The sequence below is a fragment of the Rousettus aegyptiacus genome, unplaced genomic scaffold (genome assembly GCF_014176215.1).
Source record: "Rousettus aegyptiacus isolate mRouAeg1 unplaced genomic scaffold, mRouAeg1.p scaffold_m13_p_5, whole genome shotgun sequence".
NCBI classification, from domain to species: domain Eukaryota; kingdom Metazoa; phylum Chordata; class Mammalia; order Chiroptera; family Pteropodidae; genus Rousettus; species Rousettus aegyptiacus.
In genome coordinates, this window is record NW_023416308.1 from 82,038,160 (window position 1) to 82,058,721 (window position 20,562).

A 20,562-nucleotide genomic window follows, 5' to 3' on the forward strand; every position below is an offset into this window, starting at 1 on the left:
TAATTTATGGGATGGCCGCCACATTTTGCAAGATCAGCTACGTCGTATTTAAGTTTTCAAATATTTGTATTCGATGGCTAGCCCGAGTGAAGTCAGCCCCGGGACGAAAACAAACCTGAAGCGCGCAGCACCGGCGGGAGATATACAGCGTCTGCCTACACTAGAAGGCAGTAGGCTATTAGGGTTCGGGCGACAGGAGCCCTGCAGAGCTTGCCGCTCCCGCTGCCACGCTCGTTGATCTGTGCTGCCAGAGACTTCCGAAGCGCCCTCACACGACACGGCATGCCTTTTCTCTACCCCGAAAGCCATTTGCGGCGAGAGTTTGCTTCCGGGGTCCCCCACCGCATGACCGGAAGCCAAATCGGCGCCAGTTCCCAGCCATTTCCGGAATGGGCGGGGCCGGTCCACATGGCGCGGCGTAGGTAACTTTCCCCCGCAAGGCGGGAGGTTCAATTGCGGACCCGATCAGAGTACACTTCAGGCCGCGGAAGTCGCTGTCACTTTTGCAAGCGTCAAATCTCCCTTCCGTTGCGCTTAGCTACAGGAGGCGTGGTCTTTATGTACACTTGGAATTTCTAAACCTTGGAATTAACTTTAAATTGTCAAAAGATAGCAAGCGCCAACTATGTTCAGGGCTAAATAAAAAATGCTTGTACAAACATGAATATGTTCTGGAAGAACATAAAACAGAATGTTCTCATTTGTTTTGGAAGGTGAGGGAGATGGTGTATGCTTTGGTACAACCCGAGTTTCTTAACGGACAAAATACCTTTAAAAAATGTTACCAATATCTTGCCAGTGCTGAAAATAAATATTTTCTCATGTGTTAGAGTTTTCATGACCTTTTAATTTACACCCACCCCTACCTCCATAAATTTAAGATGTTTTAAATGCATGCCACCACGGTCTGGTTCTAGAAAATACTTTCGTGTATCACCGCTAGTAAGAATATAGGTTTAAGTGTATGTATCCTTTCTGGCTCTATCATACAGTCCAATCTTTGTTTTTTTATTCCCATTTAAAAATTTTTTTAAAAACTCTGTTTATCCTTATAAATGTTATTTTGGGTACAAGGTAGGTTTCAAGTCCACATATGAAATAAAAGTTATTTTTTATTAACAAAGATTTAACCGATCTGCGATTGTAATTAGAATGATTTTCTTGGGGCCCTAATTTCACAATCCAGTGTGAACTGCAGTTGGAATAATACTGCTTTCCAAGTGCAAGCCTTCAAAATACTGCCTTTAAAATGCCATCCCATTTTGGCGCAAGTTACCAAAACATGCTTACTTAACTGAAAACAGCACTTAGAAAGATGAAGGGCAGCCTTTCCTGCTTTAAAAGTTAACCAGACTGATTACAGAAGAAAACCCAGGGCCTTTCTTAACTCCAGAAGAGAACTGACAGTCCATAGGCACTGGGACTTCTGGTAGAAGAGACAGCATTGAGGTGCCCCTGATCGATCGCCACAGGGTTATCAGGAAGGCACTGTTAAAGGACACTTGTTCGTTGAGGTGGCACAGCCACGGGGAAGGGGGTCATAATCATGGAGGGGAAGCATCCAGGAACGCCAGAAGTCTTGCAATATATGGGTTGATTCTTAAAAACAAAGTAAATCTACTTTAGAACTTAACTCCATTTACACATAATGTTATTTTTTTCCTTTGTTTAGCTTTCACATACTTCCAATTTTCCAGGATTCTAAATATTGTTTAAGTCAGGGGAAGCTCATACTGTGTTTTGTTTAGAATATTACCAAAAATTGTTCATATCAGGGCAATAATAACACCTACTCAGTAGAATCCGAGTTTTTAAACAACACATTTATCTGTCTACACATGTAGCTATTATAATCACAGTAATTCTGCATATAGGTCTAAGCATCTGACTTCATCATGTTTGCTAGTATAGTTGTGCCCAAGCATTTACCTATTGAAATATATGTTACTTTATAACAAAATACTTTCATTTCTCCTTTTATATTAGTTAAGACAAGTTTAGGTAAGTTATATTATCTATGAATTTCATTTCAAGATAGTAAAGGGAGTAGTTATAGTATTGGCTATAGAAAAGGGGAGTTTGGATCTGTCAGGGTTGAGAACCATTACTAGGGGTCCAGAGATCATGTAAAAGCAGAATGTGGAAAAGTGCCCTGAACACTTTTTGTCAACCCCAAACCAGGCTCTTTGGACACACCCACTTCTACCATCCCCATAAGACTACTGTGCCTTCCCCATAGCAGTCATTATATGAAGCAAGTGACTTGCAGGCCATTCCAAGCCACTATGTGCCAGTATTGATATTCCAAATTGGAATGAGAGCTGTGGCCATAGGAGGAAGAAATCCACAGGGAGTTAATCTTAGGTCTCTTAAGATTTTAAAGATATATACGAGTTTCAAATTTTGCAAAAGTAAATAAATAAGAATTTATACCTATACATCTTTAAAAAGAGTACATTAAAAATTGGATCGTTATTTTATTATTAAGGAATCCACGTCTATGACTGTCATGGAGCCCAGGCTGGGTAAACAGTGATGAGTTCTGAAGGTAACTACACCCTGCTCTGGACTTTCTGGTTATAACCAGTGTCCTTTCCCTACATCAACTGAAAACCCAGGCTTATGAGGCCTCAAATCCTGCCCTCCTATTCCTAGAAGATGCCCAGGCCAACTATGTAGGCGGCTTTTTTCAGAGAAAACAGCTTTGTCTTCCCAGAAGACAACCCTCTACTTTGCTTTATGAGGCAGATAGCAATCCCAAACAACAAAGGGGCTGGGGCCTGTGCCGGCCTCAGTGGAGTTGGAGACGGGGAGGAAAGGGAGCACAGGATGGGATCGTCTCTTGGTTATGCAGGCTCGGGTGGAAGGACAGGAAAACTTTACTCCATGGTTCAAATCCTGCAGACCCAAACCCAATACCAATGAAGAGTTCCAACTTTAAGGCCTCATCTTGGGAATTCTCAAGGTCTCTGCTCTGCAAAGGCCTTGGCTGGGTAGAAAGCCTAAGCCACCCATATTCTCTATCTTGCTTTTTTCTCTCCAGCTCTTCCATGGAATGTAACAGAATTTCTATATTCAAACCTAGCGTTCCAACAAAAATAACTTTTCACAGAATGACATGGAAAGAGCCATAGGCAATGGGCCAGAACTATGAGAAAGCCCTGGGTTGGCTTTAGCTGGGCTTCAGGATACACAATGATGTCTTAAGGGCTTCATACTGAATAGGAAAATGTTAAGATTCATCTAATAGTAGAGCCAAAGGGTGATGAGCATTCTTTCCATCATTGGAAACACTGACACAGTCTGAACAGTTGGCTGTTGGAGAGGGAAGGTGAACTAGAACAATGATCGGGTAGGTATCTTTTAACTTTAAGACTAGACATACAACCCAGTCCAGAGAACCCGATTTTAGGGGAGGTCAACAACCCACATACTGGAGCTAAATTCTTAATTAAGTATTCAATCCCCTGCATGATGATGTTTCACCCCGATAGGCCTATCTCAGCCCATCCCCCAGAAGAAGTTCTAGATAACGAAGCCAAGGAACACATGGGGCTTTGGGCCCAAACAACTGTACACTTTATTGAGAACACCCGTAGATGGTGGGAAGGAGGGATGCCCTGTACCGCATCATGGCCACCACTGACTGGAAGCCGGGCCCGGAGAGCACTGGCAGAGCTGGGCAGGGGTGGGCTTCCCATAACTCACTGACCATCATTGAGGTGGGAGGAGTGAGAGAAGGCCAGGCCCAAGAGCCTGGTACCATGCTGAAAATGGGGATTGATTGGCCTTTGCCCTTTAAAAACAGAGGATTAGGGGAGGGAGACTACTAGAAAAAAATAGAAACTCTAAGATTAAAAAAAAAAAAAAAAAAAAAAGAATAGTCCTCCTGTACATCACAAGACAGCATCTGCTCTCCAGGGCCCAAGACTGGCAGCAGGGGCCTCAGGCAGGCAGGCCAGGAGCCTCCAAGGGAAGATCAGTGGTTCGGCTGAGACAGTCAGCTGCACATAATTGGCCAGTCACCAGCACCCAGCAAAACTTCATCCATGCTCGGGCAGGGCAGGAAAGCACCGGCCCCTTGGGAATATACAAATATTTACCATACTCTCTTTGCTTGTTACAAAAACAGATATGAAAGCTTACAGCAGATTATTTACAAACAGTATCCTGGGATATTGTGAAGGCAGACGTGGGCTGGCTTAGAGAGAGGGTGGGGCCTGTGGGGGCAGAGCAGCCACAGCAGCCCAGAGGGTCCCAGGCTGGGCTCTCTCCCCAGGCTCCAGGCTCTGCAAGGCACTGGATTCTGTTACTGGGAAAGGGCCTTAATTCTTCTTGTGGAGGAACTTCATTTTGTTGCCTGTGGGCAAGAAAGGACAAGAATGAGAATGTCTCAATACTATCTTTTCCAACAGCCTTAAAGCTCAAAGTGGGAGAGAAAGGATTAGAAAGATTGAATTCTAGCTGTGATAGATCTGATCCAGGGTAGGGAAAACACTCGGGAGCTCTAATGAGGGCACTGGTGTCAATCACCGCGTGGCTTTGGGCAAGCCATTTTAACTTCTTTAGCCTTTAAGCTAAGACATGCTATGAATTTATGAACCAACTGGCTGAACTCTTTGAAAGAAGTGGTGGTTTTCAGAGAAGGGCACTCTGGCACTGCTACTCCAGAAGAAAGCTTCACTAGTTGTAGCGGCCCTCATATTCACTCAGGAAGCAGTACACTCAGAAAGACCTGACTTCGGTGAGGAGCTACAGTTCCTCTTGGTTCTGTAGTTTGGTAAATAATGTACTAAATGCCCCTGGAGCACTGCGCTGGGAACCTTCTCTTCACCGAAGGATCTCTTCCTGTTCTGTCTACAGCCCCAGTATAAATACCTATGGGCACTGGTTTAGAATAGTTTGGGGTGCAGATCCCCCAGCCACTCCCTTCTTGCTGAACATCTATCTCATCGGTGACAAGGCTACTTACCCAAACCTCGGAGAAATTTATTCATTCCACTCTGCTCAGTGTCTGGGAGTTCCTCTAAATACTGCTCTACTCGCTGCTCAAAGAGGCCTGGGGAAGAAAATAGTCATTGGAGGAAGGGAAGGGGAAGCATACTGGAGGGGACCATGAGGCAGAGATCCCAAAAAAGGGAGAAACCAATGTCTGCAACATAATTTATAGGAGCACCTTAATTTTCAGACTGGCTCATCAAAATCATCATTAATGTCATTTCACTGGTGTCACTGCTGATAGAGCAAGAGGCCCTAGATACCCTGCTTCCCAGTGCATGTTCCTGAGCTGCATTGTGGTGAAAATGCCACTCCTCGTTTCAGAGCTGCCCCCAAGTAGATACCTTCTCTAGTTCCTTTTTGATCACTCTGCCATGCTGTTTCAAAAAAGCCTTATCAGACTAAATGGACAGTATTAGCAGACAGAATAACAACCCCGAGGTTAGACAGAAAGATCTGGATGACATGGAAAAGCCCTAGAGTGATCAGAGCTGATGTAATAACTAGAGATAAGATGACCTGCTCCAAATGCAGACCACCACTAAAATATGATGGCTAGCTCAATTCTCTTCAAGGGCCTTCCCAACCCTGGATTCTCAGAAGTCCCTAAAATGCTCAGTCTGGTCCTTTTCTCTGAATAATAAGGGACTTGGCAACCAACAGCATTCTGCTCTTGGTGGAGACAAGGCCCCCTCTCCAGCCACATGGCTCCAGCCTGTGCACTGCCTTATGAAGGCATTTACTGAGACAAGGAGAGGAAAGCTCCCTTGGAAGTTTCTATCAGAAGAAAAGGGATGTGAGGTGGCCTGGCCCTAGCTGATACCCATCACAGGACCTAGCTATTCAGCCCTGCTCGTAACAGAAAAGTGAGACAGAGAGTGCCCAGTGCCTCTCAAAACAAATTCTTCTAAACTTACCCTTTGCCCGACATTTCCTTAGCTCCCTATCTTGAATGAAGCCAGCAAACATCTGAGACTCCATAAAAACCTCAAGAAAACGGCGGATGCTCTTGGAGGCCACAGACTTGCGGAAGGCCTCTCGCTGGAAGGCCCTCTCCCCCTTCTCGCTCTGAGTCAGGAAGAGTGAGTAGTGCCCAACCGTCTCCACGAAGAACCGGATAAACACCTCCGACACCAGACCATTGAGAGTATTACATTCTGGAAAAGAAAAGAAAATCTTTGATGATCAGGTCAAGGGCCTGCACTCTCCAAACTACAGTCCCAGCCTCCAGCTGGTGTTGTCTCCCTCTTCCCAGCAGAATTCCAAGCCAGAACCAGTCATCTATTCTCAAAACTTTATCTCTTGTATTCTGGGGCTTGTTAACTAGGCCACAAGCTGGGAGGTTGGAAACTGTGCTCTGAAAATGGAAGCTGGCAAATACTTGCTGGATGAATGAAAGTGGAAATCAGAGACCAGAGGACCACTTTCCCCACACGCTTCACTCTCTCGGGTTTTCCTAGCTTCGCAGGAAGAAGTCCCCCCCCCCCCTCGTCTCCTGCAATGGCTTGAGGCAAGGCCCGAGAGGGAGGAATAACTACTTTCCTGTCAGCAAAAAGAGTCTTTGTAGTTGCCAGAGGAGAACTAGAGGGAAGAAGGCAGCTTCTTCCCTCGGCACCCTAAACGCAGCCCCGATGTTGTTTAATGTTCTCGCATCCCCTCTGATAGAATACGATACTTTTCTCCCCTCAGTCCCAGTCAAGCCATAACTCCCTGACCCTCACTGAGTGTGGGGTTAGCGTATTCAAGGTTAGAGGAGACTAAGGCCCTACACTTGGAGCCTCATCTGCCAAAAGGGTCTGGTGCACAGAAGCAGGGCCCAGCCCCATGAGGCCCAGCCCCAGAGCGGCGAGAGTCTGGGCCAGAGCTGGCGGTGCCGTGACGAGCCTCACTCACCATCATCGGAGTCGCTGTCAGAATCCTGGGAGATCAGTTCGTTCTTCCTCTCTAGAGCCTGCTCCAGAGCTGCCTGTAACTTCCTAGGTAACAACGTATCCTCATCATCCATCTGCAGGAGAAGGAAAATACACGTGATAATAATCACAGCTGGCACGGACTGAGCACTTTACTATGTGCCAGGCTCTGACTGAAGAGCTTCAACACGCCATCTCGCTTAATTCTCAATAACCCTGATACTACTTATCAACCTCATTTGAAAATGAGAATCTGAGTCACAAATAGAGGTAGAAACTTGCCCAAGGTTACACAGGTAAAAAGTGGTGGAGCCGGTGGCATTTACTGACGAGGACCACTTAGGATTCCTACCCTGGCACCCTGATGAAGTCGCCCCAATTCCTCCATTTTCAGCTCCAGGTGGGAAGCACAGCTGGCTCAGTGTGGGGAGACTGTGGCCCAGCCTGTGTCTCAGGTATGAGGTTAGGCTGTTGTTCCTGTCTCTACACTCTGGTTCAGTGTCTGCACCTTGATGCCCTGTACCCGGAGTCACAGCTGTCAGTGGTGTGTAAGAGACTATCCATTCCCAGAGAGCATGACACTGGGTCGTGCTCCTTCGTAGAGAGTCAGGAGGCTTTCCATGGCTAAGAAAGGCTTTCTGAAGTTGACAACAATGACTGCAAATCTTTACATCCCAAGGCATCATGTGTAATCCCTCAGCAACATTTCACAGCAGGCGTTACTGCCTCTCCTGGTTAGAGATGAGAAGTCTGACTCAGAGAAGTCCAGAGGCCTGTCTTGTGGTTCAAAGGTGGCAGAGCCCAGAGGTCAAGTCTTTAGACTTCCAGGCCAAGTTCCCTGCACTCTTACACTGCCTTCCAGAAGCTGATGATGCCAATCAGAAAGGCAGATCCTGCTGAGGTCAAGACTTCTCAGATCAGCTTCTCCCCACACTGTCTATTCTGTGAATATGGAACCCAGAGAGCTCAACAAACAGCCTGTGAAGGTTAGCAGTGTGTGTGACAGTGTTGGGTCCTCTGGAGTCCTCATGTAACAAGCACCCACCCTAGGGCAGGCCATATTCTGTGGTGCCCCACCCTTACCTGTCGAATGAACCGGTCAGATCCTAGATTCACCATCAGAGCCTGAGGAAAAAAAAGTCATTAGTGGCAGTGATTCAGGATGTGAATCCCTGCAATGTCCTCCCCAGACTTCCATAACCCTGGATTCCCAGGGGCAGATAACAGCAACACCCCCAGCTGGGCACTGCCCTCCCAGGGAGAAAGGATAAGAGCTGGGTAAAAAGGCGCAGAGGTCACAAATAGGAAGATCCCAGTGCCTTCCTCCCCTCCACTCCCCCTCCCCTCCCCTCCCCCTCCCCTCCCCTCCCCCTCCCCTCCACTCTCCCTCCCCTCCACTCCCCCTCTGTCCTTCCCTCCTGGGTGTTTCTGTTCCTTCCCTCCTTTCTTCCCTCCACCCTTTCCACCCACAGGGTTTCCCAGCTGGCCCACCTCCTCCACAGGCAGCTCCTTCAGTTTGGGGAGGGAGCTGGAGAGCAGGCCAACCAGGAAGGGGGTGGGGCAGCAGACGATGTCAATCATGGAGGCGGGAAGGACAGGAATGAAGGTGTGTTGCCAGGAGAAGGGGTAGAGCAAGGCCACCACAGCATGGGAGCAGCTGGACAGGGTGCTGGTAGACAAACAGAGACAGAGCTCCTGAGCCCAGGGCCAGCACCTTCAGGGAATGGGAGTTAAGAGCCCGCTGAGGGCTCATGACATCTCTTTATGTTAAAACTCCCAGCGTGACGAAAAAGTTAATGGGGCTCATGCCTGGGTCTGACCCTGCAGACCGGTAAAGCCCCACATTCCCACGGCTCAGGGCCCCAAGGACACTGGTACTACCCTCTTTGGTGACTCTACCTAGAAACAGGCAAGAAAGTATGTAGCAATACTTGAACACAGCACAGGACTCACATACACCCCACAAAGGGCCACCCATATGCACAGGCAGACCTGACCCACATGGGAGTATCATCAGCTCAGGCCAGGGAGAATAAAGGTAAAATGAGTAAAAGTTGATCACAAATTCATAGCATGTAAAAGCCGGAAGGCCCTACAGAGGTCATCTTATCAATTCCACATCTTACAGCTGGGTGGTCGGTATCTACATGGTCAGTTTGATCATTAGTGGAAGATCTGAGACAATCACATTTCCTGTCTCCCAGTCCAATGTTACTTCTACTGCTCTATCCTCTATCCATCCTTCCTCTCTTTAATTGGAAAAAGTGGTCTGACTGAGGACCACTGACTGAGGTGAGGAGGCTGGCACTAATAACCAAGCAGAAAAAGGTGCTCACTCCGATCTTTCCTCTCAGGTTTCTAAAAATAGCCACAGGCCTCAGTGGGTCATCCCCCTCTTAGCCTAGAGGGGGCTCCAGGCCTCTAGACCCAAGGGTATTACAGGGTTGGCTGCTCAACCAGAGTGACCAATGGGAGATGGAGGAAAATCTCTAGGATGCTAGCTAAAAGATATGGAAGTGAGCGCACTCTCTCCATGAGTATTGAGGGCTGGTGAAGGGCACCAGTAAACACAGGAGCCACACCTGGCATGAACTATCCATCTATTAGGAGAGTCAAAGGCCCTCACCTAAAAACCATATTACAGATGAGGAGACAGAGGCCTACAGTCAAATTCATTTTCAAGCTTGACTTTCCTAACATATCCCTTCACATCTATTGGTGCCACCTATTAGCCATAAAAGCTCTGGTCTTCACTTGATCAGCTCCAGTAGGGACTCGCCCTTCCATGACTAGTGTCCCACCAATCAGAGAACATGGTTCTAAAACATGACAGAAAAAAACTCCCTCTTCTAAAAGGATCTCTGGATATGCTCCAGTGTTTTGTCAGCCAGTGTCTTGCTTGGCCGCCCTGTGACCCGTTGGACACCTAATATACTGCTGGGCCTTAAGGCAGAGACTCTGGTGTCCTGGCCCTGACAGCCTTTCCCCTGGGACAGCAGCTCCCAAACCACAAGGAGAGCCATCTGAAAGAGATCTGGAAAAGGGCTACTTCAGGGTCCAGGATCACACTGAAGGCTTTGTACATCTCCTACGTCTGATCGCTGCAGAGCCTGTGCGCACGCTCACACACACACACACACACACACACACACCCTCCATATACAAACGTCAGAACTAGGCCAGAGGGGCAAAGGACCCTTCCTGGAAAACCTAAAACGTGACCAACAGAATGTGAGCTGTATGTACTGAGCCCTGACTCCAGCCCAGGACTGTGCGCCATGACTGGGCTGCCTGCCCTGCCCCTCTCCAGTCAGAGGCAGACTCCAGCGGGGAGCATATATTTCCTAGGACCCAAGATTGGCAGAACTTGGATGCCAAACCAGGCTGAGAACAGGGCCCTGGGGCATTTTCCTTCCAGAATGGTCCTGGAATGTGCTCAGAGGCAACAGCAGCCACAACAATAGCTGTATTCTTAGCCCTACTGGAGCTGGACTAAGTACAGATGGGGGTGGCAAAGAGGAGGCTCTGCCCTGAGCGAAGGAATGGAACCTACAGGAAAGGAACTTCCAGGGTTCAGGCTCTGTAAGGGGCACCGAGGTCTAGCCAGTCCCGAGCCTCACAGCCGGGCAGCCAGGGGCTTAGCTGGTGGACGATGAACACAGGCAGCAGGGAGGCGGCAGGACAGGCAGGGGACCTGTGGAGCCTCTGTACCTGACCAGTCCCAGCAGGGGGCCCAGCCCCTTCGTGAGGGCCTGGCGGGCCCTTGAAACACACAGAACTATGGGATACAGAAACACTGAGGCTGTGATGGGAGGTGAGGGGACGTTTTCATTTACACCTAGAACGTCCTGGAAGAGTCAGCAGCTTTGGCTTTTCCTCCTCCTTCCTTCTCCTCTGAGCAGAGCCTGGGCTCCTGCCCCAGTGCACTCTGAGGGGATTTGGGAGTCCCTTTCTTCTGCTCCCCTCTCTACCCCCTCACACCTACATACAGGAACACCTCCAAAAATCCTGGGCTTACTGGGGGATGAGCTGGAAAGAGGATTTTTCTTTTCTGCCCCTCATATAGCACCTGACACATGGCATGGCATGACTAAATTAATCCTACCACCACTTCCTGTGGATTGACAAAAAAGGAGAAAAGGAGACAATGTGTTGCCAAGACCTCATCTTCCCCCTGCCCGTCCCACCCCCCATACATACTCTTTGCTAAGGTCTAAAGGTTTGCCTCCCCCAAAATTCATACATTGAAATCCTAACCCCCAAGTATGATGGTATTAGGAGGTGGGGCTTTGGAAGGTAATTAGATCATGAGAGTGGAACCCTCATGAGTGGCATTGGTATGCTCACAAGAGACCCTACGGAGATCCTTAGCCCCTTCCACCATGTGAGGACACAGTGAGACGTTATTGGCTATGAACTAGGAAGCAGGCCCTCACCAGAATGTGACCGTGCTGACACCTTGATCTTGGACTTCCAGCCTCCAGAACTGTGAGGAATAGACTTCTGTTGTCTGTAGTATGTTGTTATAGCAGCCAGGATGGACTAAACACTCCTTTTTTTAAAAAAAATGTTGGCTGCCCAGAAGAGCGTGGCTTTTTCCAGACTGTCTCATATCCAGTGACACTTCTGCCACCCCTCTCGTGGTCGCAACCACATCTTGGCATGTGGAACTCCTCTACTTCTAAAATCATAAATGCCAACACTTTGGACCGAGACTCATGATCCACCCAGTTCTTTTCTTATTTCTCCTAAACCAGCCTCCCCGTCACACTGACCCCTCCAGTTCCTGGACGTCATCTCATTCCTCTTCCTGGTTTGACTGGCCAACCTTCCTGTAATCGCTCTCCTCCTTAGCACCCTCAATGCCTCACCTGTCATTCTCCAAAAATCCCCATGTACCTGGCCCTAGATCATTCCAATTAATTGCCTTCTACAGGTAACACCCTCCACTGGCCCTCTCAGTGGATGGCTCAGTGCTCCTTGTACTATCCCTAGTCACTGTCTTGGCCCCTTCCTCAAGGTGGCTCTTTCTCAGGATTTATCATCATCCTCAAACTCAGCAGCCCATAGAGATTGCCTTGCCTCCTCCTTCAGAGAAAATGCATCCATCAGCCAGAAATTTCGTTACTTTCTTTTCTTTCTCCATATAAATATAGTTGCGCCTGCACAATCTTACCTACTGCAAAAGAAGTGTCCCTCTTCCCTCGGGCCCAGGCCTCTACCGGGTTCTTGATCCTGCCATCTTGTGTGCTCCCAAACGCTGCTCCAACAACCATCCTCTCTTCTTGTGTTTGCTAACCTTTCCTGCTCCACTTGATCTTTATCCTCTTCATCCCCCCGCCCCCGCCCCCCACACACACACCACGGAGAGGAGCTGGCTCATACTAGGGCTCGTAAATACGTGCTGAACGGATTAGCAGGTGTGCCTTCCCCCTCTTCTTCACCTTGGCCGACTGGGTCCTACCTGAGCTTATCTGCCACAAAAATGACCCGGCGCTCCAGCAGCAGTGAGGCAAAGATTCGGATCAACTGGCGCACACTGAGGCAGGTGAAAAGGCACTCGAAGTCCACATGCTCCAGCCGGGAATCCATGGGCCGCCGCAGCTCCAACACCTGCAGCAGAGCGAAGGAAAACGTGGGTTGAGGTAGCCAGGTGGGTGCCACTCCCAGGTCTTTCACGGACTGACCGGATGCTGGTTTCCCTCCCAAACCTCCCTTTTCCAGGATTTCGAATCTACCCCACAATGCAATAAGCTCCAGTCTCCTCCTCCCCTCAGACCACAGCTCTGTTCCCCATCAGACACCCAACCTGTGGGCAAGAGGGCTAACTCCGAATGTGGTGGAGGCTCCAGAAGGAAGGAGCTGAGAGGCCCTCCATCAGGCTCTCAGGAAAGGGAGGAGGAGAGCTGACTGCTCTTGCAGATAAGGAGAATGAGGGAGCAGCACAGCTTTATCTGTAAGGTCTTCCCTGCCCTCTTGCCCATCTCCCCAAGCAAGCATCTTGACCCCCATGCTGACCAGACTCCACAATTGATCACTGATTGCCAGGTCGCAGGAAGAACAGTATCTCCACATCCCCAGGCTCTGCTCTCACCCACCTCTAGAAAGGCAATGCTAGTGTCCTTGTTGCCATGTCCCCTCCCTTTCCTGCTCAAAAGGGTTTCCTGCCAGAGACTATGTTTGTCCTGCCATCCTGATCTCCGTCTCTATCAGCCTATCTAATCCCTGTGCCAGGGACAAGGAAAACACAAGGAAAGGGCTGGTTATTCCACGACCGTGCCAGGAAGCTGGACTGTCTTTATCAGGGCCAGACCTAGCAGTCTTTCCTCCAAAGGGGTTGCAAGGCCACTCCCAAGGTCAGCGCCATGGTACAGAGAGCCACTTCGCCGGGCACAGTTAGGAGGGTGGAGGGCAGCAGCTCACCCCAGTGGTGTGAGCAGGAGGAACCGCTGACACTCGGGCGACTCCAAAGTGCTGGCACCGGGGCTGCCTACCCTCACCCTGGGTCCCTCAGCGTATGTGGGCGGCTTGGATGTACAGGCCTCCTGAGAACAAGGGTGAACGAACTCCCTCTTATATTTTGGTATCAGAGTTCTCTTCAAGGGGCTTTCACCCTACATCATCTCATTTGTTCCTCAGGGTCTAAGCGAGTTGCCCTAACGTTCTGTTTACACTGTCTCCCCAGCCAAGACGGTGAACTCTCAGAAGGCCCCATGATTAGCACGGAGCTGGGGACACCCAAAATGCTCAGTGAATGTGTGCTGAAGGAATCCCATGTCACAATGATGCCAGAGGCCTCTGCACCCCTCCTGTCTTTGCCAGGAGAAGGCACGGTGAGGTCCCTCGGCCCGCCTCCCAGCGCCTGCATGCAGTCCAAGAGGCTCTGCTCTGCAGCGCACGGCCCTGCACTCCTACTACCCTGGCAGCGGGGCGCTCTCTAGGGAGTAAGAACCCAGGCAGCTCCTGTGGCCTGGGCCTCTTTTCATTCACCTCTGCCCTCAGGAGATAATGGCCAAGTGGGGCTGAAGGAGCCTAATCACAGCCCGAAAGACTGGTGTCAGGGCAGAGAAAACATGAGCGACACCTGAGAGGGCTCTGAGGAGGGGTGCCAACCTCAGCGGGGCAGGGAGGGGTCAAGGCAGCAGCTCAGAGCACAACATACTACTTAGCTTGGATTGCCCAAGATGAGAAGGAAGGAAGGGCCTTCTAGGCAAAAAGAAGTAGGTTCAGGGACACTAAGCAGTTCAAGTCAGAGTGATATGAAGGGAGGCAGGTGAGAGGGCCGGGCCATGTCCTGAGGTACACCCCTTAACCCCAGCATGCCTTCGGGCTCATCGGTGTGGAGTTAGCTGCCCTGACCCAAGACCACTCACGAAGCCTAAAGTCCTTCCAAACGAGGGTGGGCAAAAGAGACTAAGAAAAATGCCTTAAATGGTGTTTGCCGCTCCCAGCAAACCCGGTATTTCTTTAGTCAGTCCCTCTCCCACTCTCTGTAACAACTATGTTTCTTCTTCCCTCTCTGAGAACCCATCGCCCTCTTCTCACTCTCAAAGGACGATCTTTTCTATTTGGAGAAAACCAAAGGCACCAGATGAGAATCCATACTCTACAAGCCATGGCCCTTCCCTGCCATTTCACAAGGAAGAGCCCTTCTCTCCCAACAAAAGCCAGTCCTTCCCGGGATTCCGGTGCCTTCTCAGTGACAGCCTGATCGTCCCCTTCCTCCTGCTTCTCAAACCTCTTCCTCTGCTGAGCCATTCTCACCAGCATCCAAACAGTCATCTTCAACACTCTCTCCCCCGGCCTCCTTTCGAGCGCTGCCCCCTTCCCTATTTCTGTCCACAGCCAAGCCTCCTGAAAAGATGTCCACACAGGCTGTTTTCCCACTTTCTTCCCCTCCTATTCATTTCTCAACTAGCTCCACTCAAGGTTCCGGGGCCCTTGTCCCCAGCTCTTCTGAAATTCACTCTTGCGAAGGCATCTCGCCATCCTCACCCTGCCCTCTTGGCAGTATCCGATCACTCCTTCCTCCTTGAGATGCGCCCCATCCCCCCACCCCCACCCTTGGCTTCCAAGCCCCACCCCCCTTTCTGGTATTCCTCCTATCTTCTCAATCTTCAGGGCTGCTTCCCCACTACTACAGGACTTCTAAATGTTGGAGCCCCTCAGGACTGAGGAGGACTGAAGCCCGGGCTCTCTCCTCTTCCCTGTCTACACTCTGCTCCTAAACATCCTTGGGTGTCTCCCATGTATCTTAACTGTAGCATGTACACAATCCAACTCTTCCTCTTCCTTCTTCTAATCAGCTCTTCCTTCACACACTCCGTCAGCTACACCGTTGCTTAAGCCAGAAAGCTGGGAGTCAGCCTTAAAATCTCCTTAACACTTATTCCCTATTTCCGATCAAACACAAAGTGCTACTGATCCTAATTCTCTAATACGTCTTAAACTCATCTACTTCTCTTCATCTTTTCTCCGACACTTTAATCCAAGCTACCGGCATCCCTTGCTTGCACCACTGCAACAGTATCCTAGCGAGTATCCCCGCGTTCACGCCAATCTATTACCTATATAACAGCCGGAGTGAGATTTCAAAAACATATCTCAGCTGTTACCACCCTGCTTTATACGAAATCCAAAATCCCTATCTTGGCCGAGCAGGCGCGTTGAGGTTTGGCCCCCGATGCCTCTCTGTCCCTGCTCGCCATCCCTTCAAGCATTTCGGCTTTTTTTCAGTTCCTCGATAAGCACCCGCATTTGCCCGACTACGGCTTTTGCATGTGCTTTTCCCTCTACCTGGAATAATCTTCTCCCATCCATACCCTTCTCTTTCAGGCTCCATGCCCTCCTCTCACTCTATTTAGTCGACTCCACTCACTTCGGGTCCCTAGTAAAATGTCGCTTATCAGGGGAGGCCTTCCCTGGCCCCCTAATCCGGAGCAGATCCCATTACACACTCTCACTCCTATGCTTTCACTTGGCGTTGTTAACACAATTAGGAATCACCTATTTATAAATAGAAGTATTTATTTAACATCTGTCTCCTCCACTAAACTATGAACTCCACGAGGACAGATCTGTGCCTCTCTTTAACCTTATGACTCTGTCCCAAGGTCTGCCGTGATCCCCGACTGTGAGGGAGCACCGTACTCAGTAACTGTTTGATGAACGAATAAAAGGTGGGCGGGCAGTGTGTAATTTAAACCAAACAAGTCCAGGAAGGCCCCTAGGACTTGCGGAGAGTAGGGCAGAGAGAACAGCAGCTCTGTCATCCCCTTTTCCAGTCCCTGCTGATTAGGTATGCACACACGGTGAGCGTGGAAGGGGCCGTGCTCTGTATCTTGCTCTGCACCAAAGACAGTAATCTTGGCAAGGCAGGCTTCACCCAGGCCCCCCATCCACAGCAGAAATCCCTACCTCATTGCCAGCACCTGGCAGGAATGTCTTCACTTTGATGGTCTTCCCTGGAGCGGGGAAGGGCGACTCCATGAGACTTCTCATGAAGGGATAGACCAACGCGGCAGAGATCCCACGCCGTCGCTCCACCTCGTCTAGGACCTGTGGCCACCGCCAGCAGCCCGAAGAGGAAGGGTGTCAGGGCGCTGCCCTTACCTACCTCCAGGGCAGAGAAGAGGGCAGCCTGGCATCTGACTAGTGGGGGACAAAAGCTGGAGACAGGACTGTCTTGCCAGGAGCTTCGCACCCTACTCTTCCCGTTTCCCTGGGCACTCAGTGATTGCTCTGCTCCTCACCCAGGCCTTGCCTCTGACCCCAAGAGCTGAGTAGCTGGACAAAGGAAATGCCACTTGAGAGTCAGATCCCTGGGCACTTGGCTTCCCCAAGGCGGTCTCTGTCCTCAAGACCTCTGGCCCAGGATGGGCTGTGACATTAGCAGACACTGTTGGTACAGGAGCTGGGGAGCTGCCAGCTAGCTAGATGAGGAGCCAGGTTTGGGAATCTGGAGGGAATCAGAGAGCTTGCTTGCACTTGCTGTTGCATTCTCTCTTTCTCTCGCCCTCTCACTCTCTCACACACACAGGTGGTTTTCTCATCTAAGCTGGCTGCGGATACTCCTATGGGAGCTGTCAGCTGTGGAGAGGGGGAGGGAAGTAAGCCAGAGCCCTCTTACCTTGGAAAACAAGCCGAAGCAGCCAAGGCGGCTGATGACACAGTATACCTCTGGCAACCGAGGCCCCTTCCCACTTGGCTGGGCCAGGACAAGGAGGAGGAGAGAGACACAGACACAGAGAATGCATGATTAGTACATCTGGCTCTTTTTCCTTGGGAAATGAGGACTAAGGACTGCTCTTCTTGTGGAAGGAGGAAGACTCCAAACCTCTTCTAAATCTCTGCTCAACCAGGCCCCAAAGAAGAGGCTGCTGGTCTTGTGGGGCAGGCTTCAGCCTCTGGTGGGCCTTCCAGCCCAAGGTGCCAGGCACCTGCAAAAGCTCTACACAGGCTCCACCCTGCCTCCCAGGTGGACACTGATGGGGGCTGGAAAAGGACAAAGCAGACTGGCAGAGGCTTTATGACCTGTGGACTTACATCTCGAAGGCTGGGACCCCCAACGATGCAGTGGTAATGAGAGGGGCTTGTATATAATCTCGGCAGCAAGCCATGTAGTTTTCTGCCCCCCACTGGGGGCATTCTGCAAAACATTCCTGTTCTCAATTGCTCTTTTCTCCCTTTCTAGATCCAACCCCTTCTAGGAAAGCTAAGTGAAAATAGATAACGGAAGGAAACTACTAATTACTGAATGTTTACCATATCTGAGTCCTGGGCTTGGTGCTTTACAAAAACCTTGTGAGAGAGGCATGATTATCCCCATTTTATAGATGAGTAAACTGAGTTTTAAAATATTAAGCCATTGCCCAAGGTTATGTATCTAGAAGTCATGAAATCAGGAATCTGTTTGGGCCTCTGATTTGCTATCTTACCTCTAAAGCAAGTTGCTTTCTGACAGGAAGAGAAAGGCATGCAAAGACAAGGGATAAAGGTATGCTACAGAGTAAAGGAGAACAAAGAAAAATAGGGATTTAAAAGGTAGGCAGCTGAAGGAGATGTGTACTGAGAGCTCCCCGTGCCAGGAGTCCCCAAATGCAGGCTGAGGTGAGTCCACAAGAGTCTACTCCAGCCAAGGGCTGGCAGGGCTCTGTGGCCGCCTTTGGTTCAGAGGCCCAGAGTGCCTGGCAAGGCCTAGTGCGGAGGGAGGAGAGCAGCAGGTGCTGGCCCCTCATGCAGGCTGCTAAGCAAATGCAGATGGGGCTATTTCAGTCTCCAAACCTGCTGGCCACACGTCACAGATCTAAAGAGAAGGCAGAATCTGTTTTTGTCCATATTAGGCCTGAAACTCACTCCTCAATCTTTCTCTCTCCCCCGCCTCCCCTAAAGCCCCAAGTGATTAAATCAAGTATGTGGGATTTGGGTTAGAATCATTGTGTCCAATCTGCAGGAATGCCGAGCTAGTGCCAGCCCCCTTGGCCGGGACCCAGCCCAGGCCCTCTCTGAGCACGCCAGGACAAACACACTCTTCCCTGGGGGCAGCAGGCCCATTGCAAAGGAGCAGCTCTGCTCCATCTCTGCTCCTGTAAAGGGAGCCTTCGGAACGCTCCCCTCCAGGCGCAAGTGAACCTGGGGCGTGCTGGCCTCTGCCTGGCTCCCCACCTGCATCCGTACTGCTGCACATTGCCGTAGCCCCACTCACTGGGCATTCCATGTCCATACGTCACTTCTCCCCAGACTACCCCTTGGGTGATCCAGCAGTACCAGACTTGGTGTTCAAGGACTTGGGAGTCGATCCTGCCCCTGCCTTCACTGGCTGTGTGACCCCGGGCAAATCATTCTACTCTGTCTCAGTTTCTTAATTTATAAAATGGACATATTACCTCATGGGCTATTACGAAGATTAAAGAAAACGACATACTTAAAGCACCCAGCCGGGAACACAACAGGTCCTAAATAGTAACTTATTCCCTTTGCCTTCCCTGCTACATCGAAAGTCCTACCCCCTCCTCCTCGACATCTAAAGTTCCTTGAGGGTAAGATCTGTGCCTAACTCATCTTTATGTGCCTTTAGCATGTTGCCTGACCTCAACAGGTGTATGATATGTATTTCTGAATGAATAATAAGTGATTAGACCAAAACCGTTCATTTGGGGTCCCTGCTGTATGTTATCCTTGCCAAGGAGCCCCTTCATCTACCCCTAGATTAGCGTCCCATGAGGCCTTCTCTCACTGCGACTTAGGAACCCTGAAATGTAGCCAACAACCCAAGCCGACAACCTCCCTGGTGAGCTCCAGGGGAGAGTTCAGGAGGGCTCTCTTTAATGGTACCCTTGACCTCTTTTCCAGGACTAATGGGAAGGGAGGTGGGAAAGGGATTCTCTCTACAACATGGCTTATATTTTCAAAAACCTCGCTTTCCCCTAAGTTCAAGGCATCCTTCCCAGAATCCCACAAAAAGCACTGTTCTGTTCTTGCTCAGCATCCAGACCCACCAGACCATGGACAGGATGCCTCCCCATATCAGGCTGGCCAGGTATGGGGGTGAGGAAAGTTGTCCTCCACTCCAGTCTGACATACGCATACATACTGCCGGAGTAATATGATCCTGCAATCTGGGACTAGCAATCAGAGCTCAGAAGCCCAAGGCAAATGAGTGAAAAAAAAAACAGATAAACTAAAATCATGACAGCCCAGTAGAAAGCAATCCACTCTCTCTTCCCTTAATATAGATTATCTTAGATCCCAGGGTCCAGTCGGAGAGGCCACTTTGAGTCCCATCATCCCAGGAGTGCCTAATCTGTGAGAAAGAGTAAGTGTGTGTGCATACGAGTGTGGGGTGGCCTCGGGGAGCATACAAGGAGCAGAACATAGGATTTTCTATAAGCTAAAGTTGAGGAAGGGCACACAAACATGTAAATGTTGTGGTCCTGTCCTTGAGGCCTGCACGGCCCTACTCACCAGTAAGCGCCTGCAGTAGCCAAAGCGTCTGCTGCCATCCTCCCCAGTCAGCATGAAAGAAAAAGTCTCACTGGAACAGGGAGAGGTCTGGCATCAGGGAATCATCAGAGGACCCAGGAGACAGCCCCCAAGACGAGGGACTGCCAGCCCAGGGAAGGGGTGAAGGGCCCGGTGCTGCAGGAGAGGAGGCTGGGACTAGGGTGGGTCCCATTCAGTCGCCCACTGCTGCGGGGTTAAAGAGGCTTTGCCCCCTCCCTCCCTCCCCCAAGCCAGGCCAGGCTGGGCCTCACCTGGTGTACTCTGACACAGGAAGCCAGTCCTTGGCATCAGGGAAACAAAACTGGGGAATGGCCTTGAGCCTCTCCTCTGCCTCTCGCATCTGCTTGGTGGGTCGGTCCAGCTGCAGGGAAGAGGAATATGGGGAGAGATAGACAAGAGAAGACGCGGAACCTGGGGTGGAGTGGGGTGGCTGAGAAGCATCTCCTCCTCTGAGAGCCCTAGATGGCATGCTACCAACTGGCATGCCTCTCAGCAATCCCTGTCCCCACTCTCAGTTCTTACAAAGGAGTCTGGGCGTGGGTTGAGTCATCATTTATTCATTCGATACAGGCCAAATGAGCACTTTCCATATGGCCCCTTGCACTGTGTCATGTGATGGGGTTTCTTAGGGAAACAAAGTAGACAAGGTCCC

At 50.2% G+C, this 20,562-nt stretch overlaps 1 protein-coding gene across 13 annotated transcripts in view; it reads right to left on the reverse strand.

Moving 5' to 3' along the window:
• Window positions 1-3,556: 3,556 nt before the first annotated feature.
• The window catches only part of DENND2B (DENN domain containing 2B), a 155,189-nt gene continuing 138,183 nt past the window's right edge, over window positions 3,557-20,562 (reverse strand). For 11 of the 13 annotated variants that reach the window (XM_016147381.2, XM_036221597.1, XM_036221603.1 and 8 more), the window contains 11 exons: window positions 20,162-20,271; window positions 19,872-19,941; window positions 17,038-17,115; window positions 16,326-16,466; window positions 12,373-12,521; window positions 8,400-8,577; window positions 7,992-8,033; window positions 6,892-7,003; window positions 5,916-6,155; window positions 4,973-5,059; window positions 3,562-4,360 (listed from right to left, as the gene is read on the reverse strand). In XM_016147381.2, the coding sequence (XP_016002867.2) occupies window positions 4,326-4,360; window positions 4,973-5,059; window positions 5,916-6,155; window positions 6,892-7,003; window positions 7,992-8,033; window positions 8,400-8,577; window positions 12,373-12,521; window positions 16,326-16,466; window positions 17,038-17,115; window positions 19,872-19,941; window positions 20,162-20,271 (1,242 nt within the window). In that variant the 3' untranslated portion in view covers window positions 3,562-4,325. Of the gene's footprint in view, window positions 4,361-4,972; window positions 5,060-5,915; window positions 6,156-6,891; window positions 7,004-7,991; window positions 8,034-8,399; window positions 8,578-12,372; window positions 12,522-16,325; window positions 16,467-17,037; window positions 17,116-19,871; window positions 19,942-20,161; window positions 20,272-20,562 lie in introns of all 13 variants that reach the window. The other 2 variants (XM_016147378.2, XM_016147380.2) reach the window with 2 other exon arrangements.